Raw genomic sequence first — 10,859 nt, forward strand, 5'->3', positions numbered from 1 at the left:
AAAAGAAAAAGAAAAAAAAAAAGAAAAAGAAATTCAAGAAAATTAAAAATTTCTGCAACTTGCTGATTTCTTTGTAAACTTTCCCAAGAGAAAGTAAATCATTAATCCATACAAAAACTATATATGAATGTTTATTCCAACATTATTTATAATAACCAAAACCTATTAACTTATGCCCAAATGTATCTTATTAGATGTACAGACAAGCAATGTTGTCTTGTTGTAGATGTTGGTTGGTGCTCAGGAGATGACTCAGCTGCTAAAGACTATAAAGCATGAGGATCTCAGTGGATCTCTCTCTCTCTCTCTTTTTTTCGTTTCCTAAGACAGGGTTTCTCTGTATAGCCCTGGCTGTCCTCGAACTTAGAAATCCGCCTGCCTCTGCCTCCCAAGTGCTGGGATTAAAGCCATGTGCTACCATTCCCAGGCCCTGAGTTTGGATCTTTAGGACCCACGTAAAAATCTGGGTATAGGGCTATAGGGATGGCTCAGAGGTAAGGAAGTATACTGCTCTCACAGAGGCCATGAATTTGGTCCCCAGAACTCATATAAGGAGGGAGGTTCACAAGTTCAAGGCCAACCCAGGCTAAGCAGTAAGTTCTAACTAGCCTAAGAGGTGGCTCATATGAGTTCTGGGGACTTCAGCTCCAGGAGATCAACCCACACTAATTAAGTACTTATATCATACAACATACCATACAAAGGTACAAACTACAAATACATATTATAATAGATGAAAGGGTTTAGGTATTTGAAAAAGCAAAACAGCCATAGAAAAATTACTACATTCAATTTATAAGAAATGTGCAGAAGAGGAAATCATGCTAGAGACAGGAACTAACTCAGCGACTATTTGAGGCTAGAGCTGGAAGGAGGGTCAACTGAAAATCTGTATGTAGAAATACTCTAAAACAGCACTGGGGTAATGATGGTAGAATTCTTTGAATTTGCTAAGTCTCTGAAATAGTGGCAAACGCCTATAATGCCTGCACTCAGGAGCTATGGGCAGGAGGATCAAGAACTCAAGGCCAGCCTCGGCAACATAGCTAGTTCAAAATCAGCCTGAACTAAATGAGCTCAATAAACTAAAACAAGAAAAAGATAGATACAGAAAAAAAAATATATAATTCAGCTGGAGAGATGGCTCAGCAGTTAAGAGCACTGACTGCTCTTCCAGAGGTCCTGAGTTCAATTTCCAGCAATTACAAGGTGGCTTACAACCATCTGTAATGGGATCGAATGCCCTCTTCTGGGGTGTCTGAAGAGAGTGACAGCGTACTCATCATAAATAAAATAAATAAGTAAATCTTTTAAAAAATTATACTTAAGGTGGACATGATGAACATATACCTATAATCCTAGCTCGTGGGGAGACTGAGGTTGGAGAATCCTAAATTCCACAGCCTAAACTAACTAGCAAGTTTGAGGACATCCTGGGCTAAATAGTAAGGCATTGTCTTAAAACAAACAACATGTTTAATCAAATTGTAAAAGAGGAAATAAAAGAGTTGATATTTAAGACAAGGTGGTTTGGAGCACTCAGATAACATTTAAGTTCCTTAAGGAATGGAAAGCCAAGCAAATACCTGAAGGAGAGATCTAGGAAATATAGGTACCAGACTCCCTGCTGGGGAGCACATTTGGCAGATTATAAGCCGAAGAGCTGTGTTTATCAGGATACAGTCCTAGAATATAGGAAGCTGAGGAGGGAGGTTCACAAGTTCAAGGCCAACCCAGGCTAAGCAGTAAGTTCAAACTAGCATAGAGCTCACTTTGCTTTATAGTTTACAATTTTTATAATTTTTAACTATCTTTTCTAAAAGCTCTTTTTTTTTTTTGGAGACAAGATCTCTTTATTATGCAACCCTGGAACTATGTAGAGCAGGTTGGCCTAAAACTCAAAGAGAAAGAGATCCACCTATGTCTGCCTCCCAAGTGCTGGGATTAAAGATGTGTGTCACTGTGGTTGGTTCTAAAAGTCCATTTTTTGTGCCTTTATCTCCCCTTTTCTCTTATTTGCCATCTGCTTTCTGTTCCTATTTTTCACTTTTAAAGTAAACTTTTCATTTGGAAAAATTTTAGAATTACAAGAAGTTACAAAATAGTACAGAAAGTTAACATATAAACCAGAAGTTAGCCTGTACAACCATGATACATTTGACAAAACCAAGACTGGAGCAGTGGCACACCGTCACGTAAACTCTAGATTTGCTCAGCTGTACCAGTGTTTCCGCGAACACCTTTTTACTGCTCTGTTCCAGATATTAACTCAGAACACACCATTACATTTCATTAATTTTTTTTAAAGTATTATTTTTGTTGGCTGAGGGGGTTGCAAAAGGAAAAGCAGAGAATTTGGAAGTAAAGAATAACAATTGACTTAGAAACAATAAATGGTCATAATCTCCACTCCATGTGTTTTTATGGCAGAGATAGTGGGGTTTAATTGGGGAGATGAAGTAAACGATAACACCAAGATTTTAGTGTGGTTAAATGGGAGGACGAGTTGCTACTTTTTTTGTTTTGTTTTGTTTTGTTTTTGGGTTTTTTGAGACAGGGTTTCTCTGTGTAGACCAGGCTGGCCTTGAACTCAGAAATCTGCCTGCCTCTGCCCCACCAAGTGCTGGGATTAAAGGCGTGTGCCACCACCGCCTGCCAAGTTGCTACTTATTAAGGGAAAATAATAATAGTAATTTTTAAAGTGAAGAGGCTAATCTGGGAACTCCCAGGGGTATATATGCAATATCTCTGTATCTTCTCATTTTGCTCTGAACCCAAAATTTCTCTTAACATATAGCTGTGGGCCATCAAGAAAGCCTAGTAGATACAGGAGTTTAAAGTCAAGCCTAATGATCCAAGTACAATACCTCACATTCACATGGTAGAAAGAAAAAACTTCAGGAGTACTCTAACCTCCTCTTGAATACTGTGCATGTGTGAACACACACATTTATACTCCACACCCCCAGAGATGGCTCAGCAGTAAAAGCACTTGCTGCCAAGCCTGACAATCTAATTGAATCTCTAGGACCCATATAGCCATATGTTGGAAGGAGAGAACTAATTCCCCCAAGCTGTCTTCTAACTTGTATACAAGTACATCTAAAACAGCCCTAAAACAGCTCCTTCCAATTTGTGTGTGTGTAATAATTATTTATGGGAGATAAGCAGACATTAAGATCACTTGTTGCTTTTGTAGAGGACTTCCTAGCACCAACATGGTAGCTCACAATAGTCAGTAACTTCAGTTTCAGGATATTTGGTGCCCCTTTCTGGCTTCCTTTGGCACTAGGCATACATGTAAAAAAAAACACTCACACATATAAAATAAAAATAAATTTTTCCAGGCATGGTGAGAGTAACTTTAATCCCAGCACCTAAGAGGCAGAGGTAGGGCTGGTGAGGTGGCTCAGCAGGTAAGAGCACCGACTGCTCTTCCGAAGGTCGTGAGTTCAAATCCCAGCAACCACATGGTGGCTCACAACCACCCATAATGAGATCTGACGCCCTCTTCTGGTGCGTCTGAAGACAGCTACAGTGTACTTACATATAATAAATAAATAAATAAATCTTTTAGAAAAAAAAAAAAAGAGGCAGAGGTATGTGGACCTCTATTGAGGACAATCTAGTTTACATAGCAAGTTCCAAGACTGCATACTATGACCCTGTCTCAAAACAAAACCCACCAAAATAAATAAATAAACCTTTTTTAAAAAGCAAATATAGCGGGCTAGTGAGATGGCTCAACTGGTAAGAGCACTGACTGCTCTTCCACAGGTCCTGAGTTCAAATCCCAGCAATCACATGGTGGCTCACAACCACCCGTAATAAGATCTGATGCCCTCTTCTGGCACATCTGAAGACAGCTACGGTATACTTATGTATAATAATAAATAAATCTTTGGGCCAGAGTGAGCAGGGACTGAGTAAGTGGGGCCGACTGGAGTGAGCAGAGGTTCTCCCCCGACCCCCTTTTTGTTCTTTTGAGACAGGCTTTCTCTGTGTAGCCCTGGCTGTCCTGCAACTCACTCTGTAGACCAGGCTGGCCTCGAACTCAGAAATCCGACTGCCTCTGCCTCCCAAGTGCTGGGATTAAAGGCATGTGCCACCACTGCCTGGCATGAGCAGAGGTCCTAAAAATTCAATTCCCAACAACCACATGAACAACCATCTATACAGGTACAGTATACTCATATACATAAAATAAATAAATAAAACTTTTTAAAAAAAGCAGATATAAACAAATCTACAGAAACATTAAGAAAAAAAATTATAAGTACTACAAGATTGGGATTAAGTGCATGCCTGATGACCTGAAGTACAGTTTCATTTTAATGTTACAATGTGCCAGCAAGATTGGCTTAGCAGGCAAAGGCGCTTGCCACGAGCCCAATAAGCTGAGTTTGATCCCAGGATCCACATAATAAAAGGAGAAAAGTGATTCCCTTCAAGGTATACTCCGATTTCCACATACAAATGAACAAACATATCCATCTCCACTTACAGAGACAACAAATAATTCTTTTTTAAGGAGTACTAGCAACGAAGGCACAGTTGGAGTGGGTCCCTAAAAGAATAGGAAAAAGGAGAAGCAGCAAAACTTTGCAGCTTATTGCTACAAAAACAGAGGAATGGTGTGGCTGATACAGGATTACATGGGCTCTCAACATTTTATATGTATGTGTGCATATATTATGTATGAGCACTGCATGCTTCATACAAGAAGACCAGAAGAGGCCATCAGTCAGGTACCTTAGAACTATAGCTCCCACATGGGTGCTGGGAGGAAGACCCAGGTCCTTTGGAAGAGAAGCCATTGTCTTTACTACTGAGTTAACTCTCCTTCCATGCCTGCAATGATTTTTCTTCATAACTCAACTAGTCTTTTTTTTTTTTAAGGGATTTGTTTGTTTAATGTTTAATGCATGCAATCAGATGCCCTTATAGATGGTCATGAGCCACCATGTGGTTGCTGGGAATTGAACTCAGGACCTCTGGAAGAGCAGCCAGTGCTTATAACTGCTGAGCCATCTCCCTAGCACCCCTTTGCTAGTCTTATAGCTGTTACGATACCACGTACACTTTGATGATTCCCAAGTGTATTATCCCCACTTGGACCTCTTGGACCTCCAAGTTCAACCAATGTCTCTTTTGGATGAGTTGATGCCATCTCAGACACCCAAATTAGTTACTTTCCTTGTCACTGTGACTAAATAACTGAAAGAAACAGCTTAATGGAGGAAATTATTTGGGCTCATTGTTCAGGCTCAGTGTTGTCTCAGGATGTGATAATCAGCATTTTAAAATGCTGATAAGAATGTACTAATAGTACGGCTGGCAAGATGCCTCAGTGGGTAAATCCTGACAGATAACTTTAGTTCAATTCCAGGAACTACTCTAGGTTGTCTCTCAGTGTGCTGTGACACATGTATATATACACTCACAATGCTCTTCTTTCACCTGAATTGTTACAAAAATCCTTTCCTCTGAAACTAATTCTGCCACCTTTAAGCCTAACCTCTACATTATGGTCAATCTAACTTTACAAGACAGAGCTAAACAATTCACTCAGCCTGTGCTTGGCAAAAAACCAAAACAAAACAAACAAACAAAAACAAAAAACAAAAAAAAACCCCACCTTAAGTGGCTAGAACCATCTATATGTAAAAGATCAGCCAACCTTTTCTATAAAGAATCAATTAATAAGGGGTTGGAAAAATGGCTCTGCGGTTAAGATCATTTATTGATCTTATAGAGTACCTAGGTTTGATTCCTAGCTCCCACATGGTGGTTCACAACTGTCTGTTAATTCCAGTTCCAAAGGACCTGATTGTCTTCTTTTGACTTTTGAAGGCACCAGGCATGTACATTGTATATATACCTATAGGTAAAACACTCACAGACATAAAATAAGTAAAAAATTAAAAAAAAAAATTAAATGGTTTTGGCTTTGCAACTAAAGTCTACATTCTAATTACTCAACTCTAATATTGGAGCATAAAAACACCATCAAATAATATGAGCAAATAAGTTTAGTGGGCTAAAAAAATTCATTTATGAATGTAGTAACTTATGTCTAATCATGTAGGATGTTTTCTTCCTTCCTTATTTGTTTAAATTTTATTTTACATGACATTTTGCCTGCGTGTATGTCTGTGTATCACTTGCATGCCTAGTGCCTGAGAAGGCCAGAAAAGGGTGTGAGGTATCCTGAGACTACAGTTATACATAGTTGTGAGCCACTATGTAAGTGCTGGGGATCAAATGTGAGTCCTATAGAAGACCAGCCAATGCTCTTGACCAATGAGCCCTCTCTCTAGTACATTTCATTTCACACTTACATGCTATTATAGAATTGCTTACTTCCATGTATCATGTATGTACACATCTGTTTACAGGCCCTTCTCAACTTTTTTTTCTGGCTAATTCAAACTGTTTAAGAGTTAGCCAGACAGTTCCTATGAGCCACCAAGAAGGTTCATCTGGGTCTGACTTCTTTTCTGAGGCAGAACTCAGAAAGGTTTTAAACTATTGCTTTGTCTTCTGACTTTTTCTTTTATACGATGGCTAGGGCCCAAGTATGCTTTTAAACTCTGATGCTTTGGGCTACCTTAGTCTTTTTCTAAAGCTTTCCCTACCTGCTGATTAACATGAAGAATACAGTTTTAAAACATTTAATCTAATTCCAAAACTAGAACTTCAGAGAAAACAGAAATAATCTTTAAGTTCTTATACTAAAACTTACTTCAGTTTGAAGAGCCAGTTCTACCTGGTAGTAATAGGAATCTAAGAGTTCTTCAACAGGGTGTCTGAAAGAAAAAACAAGTATCATGGCTGAAAACTATTTTAGACAAAAGTAGTTGTTATGATCACATAAAATAAATATATTCACACCCAAAATGAAGTTTGAAAACCTGTAATGAATATTTTAGATGCTATACCTTGTCATAACTTCTTTATAAGGTTTTTCTATTTGATACAAGTATTTGTTTAAATCCACAGGTGCTTCATCATCTTCTGCCTAAATAAATACATATACACATGTTTAAGAAGAATCAAATATAATAATTTGGTCATTATATCAAAATAAGTATAGTAAAAATCGATGATAAAATCTTAAAATTAGACTAATTTTTGAGGACTGGAGATGAAATGCTATCAGAATTATTACTTATAATTGACTCAATAAGTTAGTTAATATTAAGAAAAATTGCATCTTTTAATTTGCTTTAAATGTTTTATTATTTGGGACTGGAGAGATGGCTCAGAGATTAAGTACTTGCTGTTCTTGTAGAGGATCTGGCTCTGGCTCCTAGCATCCATATGGTGGCTCACAGTCATCTACAATTCCAGTTCCAACAGATCTGATATGCAGTTCTGGCTTCCATTCACACCAAGCATGGAGAAGGCATACACACACACACACACACACACACACACAAAAGCACATCAAATAAAAATAAATAAATCTTTAAATGTTTTATTATTTATTTACTTTTGTATGTATGTGTACAAGGGTGTGTACATATATGCACAAACATGTGTAGAGGCCAGAAGTCAATGTCATATATCTTCCTCTATTGTTATCTAGCTTATGTTGAAGACAGGACAGGCTCTTTCCTTGAACTTGAAGCTAATCCACTGGCTACACTGGCTGGTCGGGCAGCCTGGGAGGTCTGTCAGTCTTTTTCTCCTTAGCGCTGGGATTATGGAAGTGCTCTGTTATCCCTAGCTTTTTACAGATACTGGGGATCCAAAGTCAAGTCTCAAGTACTTTATCCACTGAGTTACTAGCCTTGTACACCCCTGTTAATTTTAAAGAGAAGGTTTCATGTAACTCAGACTGGCCTTGAACTCTTGACCCTTCTGTCTCTTTGCTGGGTTTATTGAAGCATACTACCATATCTGAAGAACTTTTATTTTTTTTTATTTTTTTATTTTTTTTGGTTTTTCGAGACAGGGTTTCTCTCTGTAACCCCGGCTGTCCTGGTACTCACTATGTAGACCAGGCTGGCCTCGAACTCGGAAATCCGCCTGCCTCCGCCTCCCAAGTGCTAGGATTAAAGGCGTGCGCCACCACCGCCCGGCTAGAACTTTTATTTTTAAAAAAATATTTTATGTGTATGGGAATTTTGTCTGCATCTATGTGTATCTATCAGTGCATCATGTACATGCCTGGTGCATCATGTGTGTGTGTGCCTGGTGCTCTGAGAGGGCAAAAACAGGGTGTCAGATCCCCTAGAACTAAAGTTACAGATGGTTGTGGGCTATTGTATGGGTACAGGGAATCAAACCTAGGTCCTCTGGAAGAACAGCCAGTGTTTGAACTCTTAACTCTGAAGTCCTCTAAGTAGCCACAAACTTCTATTTTACAGAGGATAAAGGCATTAGCCCCCCAAGCCTGATACCAGGGCACGCTTGAGTACACAGACACACACAGACACACAATACATAAACAGAATAAATTCCTTAAAAATGGGAAAGATAAACGATTCTAAATCTAGTTTACAATGAACAAATAAAGCAAAAACTAAGCTGGGCCAGATGGTACACACCTGTAATCCAGGTACGGCAGCAAATTTGAGGTCAGTTTGGTCTATTTAAGGAACTCTAGAACAGCTGGAGCTATGTACCAAGATCCTATTTCAAATAATCAATGGAGAAAGAGGGTGGGCAAAATCTTGGGTGGGATCAGATGGGGACAAGATCATTTGAGTTTCTGCCTTTTTTTTTCTCAGTAAGTTTTGTCCCATTCCCTGCTCATCACCACTGAGAAAAGCACTAGTTTCTCCTATCATTCCACATTATGCAAACATATTCAAGAGAAAGGGAAAACCCTTATTTAGCATTCCAATCCCTTTCTTTTTTCTCCCCTCTTTTAATTAAGCCTAAAACTTTCTCTCCTGTGTAAGACTATTAAATATGAGACTGTGCTCTTGTAGTGAACTAGGTAAACTTATCTTTCTCTTTAAAACCTAAATGAAAAAGCAAGGACTAAGGATGTAGCAAAGTTAGTAGAATGACTGACTGGCACAAAGCTCTCAGTTCAGTCTCCAGCACTGTATAAAACTGTCATGGGTGGCACAAGGTGATCCTTAGCTACACAGTGAGGTCAAAGCCAGTCTGAAATAGAGGAAACTATCTCCTTCCCATTAAAAAAAAATATGGCAGACTTCATTCTTCATTTTGCTTTTCAAATTTATACTTCTAAATCTGAGGAATGTGCTACTTAAACTTCTATGACTAAAGATCTGAATAGATTATTGCTGGAAACAAGTGTATCATTCCATCATCCCAGCCTGGGGCAGAAAAAAAAATGGGAAAGATACAGAATGAAAATCTGTCAACTATTAGAATTATTCGGACTCACTGAATGCAATTCATAAACACTTACTGTTCGAGCCAGATTCTGGCACATTGCACTGAAGGTCAAGAGCTGTAATTTAATCTCTGTGTCCCATTTTCGACAATTTTGAATATGTTCGTGACTTCCAAGGCAATGATTACTGTTAAAATACATGAATTATCCACCAGTATTATTCTATTCAAATCACAAGTTATAGACATAAAAGTAAAATACAAATTGTATCTATATCAGAAATTGAAGAATGGTGAAACATACTGTTTTTAAATTAACTGTAAATATTTAAACAGGAATTTTTCTATATGAGTCAGTAAATATGAAAGAAGATAAAGAGGCAAATAAGAGTATAGAACCCTGATCTTTTATTTAAAACAATTGGACTCATTGTAAGCTATAACAAATTACAGTGATTATTGCAGGCTAACAAAAGTCAGTGATGACTGACTCCTGTACATACAGTAGCTGCATGCTACAAGGGAGAAGGGAGTCTACAAATAATGTGATTACTAGTCTTCTAGAAGAAGGCATTTTATTCCACTTTTAACCAATCGACTATAACTTTTCACATATGAGGCTAGTAAATTAAGTCTATGTCTTTCTTACTTCTAAAATCCTACCACTATCCTATATGCAGCATATCTCAACACAACTTTCAACAATAGGACAAACTATATTTCTTATATTTTATAAATATCTAAAAATAAAAAACATAAATTAATGAATTTAGGAACAGGGTCTCACTATGTAGCTCTGGCTAACCTGTAACTCAATGTGTAGACCAGGCTGGCCTCAAGCTCACAGAGATCCAACTACCTCTGCTTTCCAAGGATTAAAAGCATGCGAAACTATGCCTAACATTCAAATATATTTTTAGATTACAAATCTAAATTGAAAAATATTCTAATTTAAGGTATTAAAAATGAAATTGCCAAAGATACCACTCAGTAGTTTAAAAAACTTACTTCTGTAGAACCTCCTCTTGACCACAAACTTTCAGAATATAGCTGCCAACATCCACTTGATTCAAGTCATCATGTACCCAGCAAAGGGCTTGCATTATAATTATTTCTACAGTAGAACTCACTGAAAAAGAGTTAGTTATCATTTTCATTTTGTTCACTTACCTCTAAGTATTACTTTTAATCTAAGAGAAGACTGTACAACAGAAATATAATGCAAATTCAATTTGAGGTCACATGTATTACTTTAAATTACAACAAAAATATAATGCAAATTCAATTTGAAGTCACATGTATTACTTTAAATTTTCTTTCTTTGAGACAGAATCTCACTATGTAGCCCTGGTTGGTCTGAAACTTACTTATGTAGACCACATTGGCCTCAAACTCATTGAAGGGCTAGAGAGATGGTTCAAGTTAAGAGCACTGGCTGCTCAAATTCCAGCACCACATGACAATTTACAACCATCTGTAACTCTAGTTCCAAGGGATCCAATACGCTCTTCTGGCCTCCGAGGACACTAGGCATGCAAAAA

The 10,859-nt window shown here is 37.8% G+C and overlaps 1 protein-coding gene across 2 annotated transcripts in view; it reads right to left on the reverse strand.

Annotated features, from left to right (window-relative positions):
- Positions 1–10,859, reverse strand: part of Pik3c2a (phosphatidylinositol-4-phosphate 3-kinase catalytic subunit type 2 alpha) — a 103,157-nt gene that overhangs the window by 44,292 nt on the left and 48,006 nt on the right. For both annotated transcript variants that reach the window (XM_031388019.1, XM_031388018.1), the window contains 4 exons: positions 10,327–10,447; positions 9,395–9,506; positions 6,942–7,021; positions 6,746–6,809 (listed from right to left, as the gene is read on the reverse strand). In XM_031388019.1, the coding sequence (XP_031243879.1) occupies positions 6,746–6,809; positions 6,942–7,021; positions 9,395–9,506; positions 10,327–10,447 (377 nt within the window). The remainder of the gene's footprint in view (positions 1–6,745; positions 6,810–6,941; positions 7,022–9,394; positions 9,507–10,326; positions 10,448–10,859) is intronic.

This window comes from Mastomys coucha, unplaced genomic scaffold (assembly GCF_008632895.1).
Source record: "Mastomys coucha isolate ucsf_1 unplaced genomic scaffold, UCSF_Mcou_1 pScaffold21, whole genome shotgun sequence".
NCBI classification, from domain to species: Eukaryota; Metazoa; Chordata; class Mammalia; order Rodentia; family Muridae; genus Mastomys; species Mastomys coucha.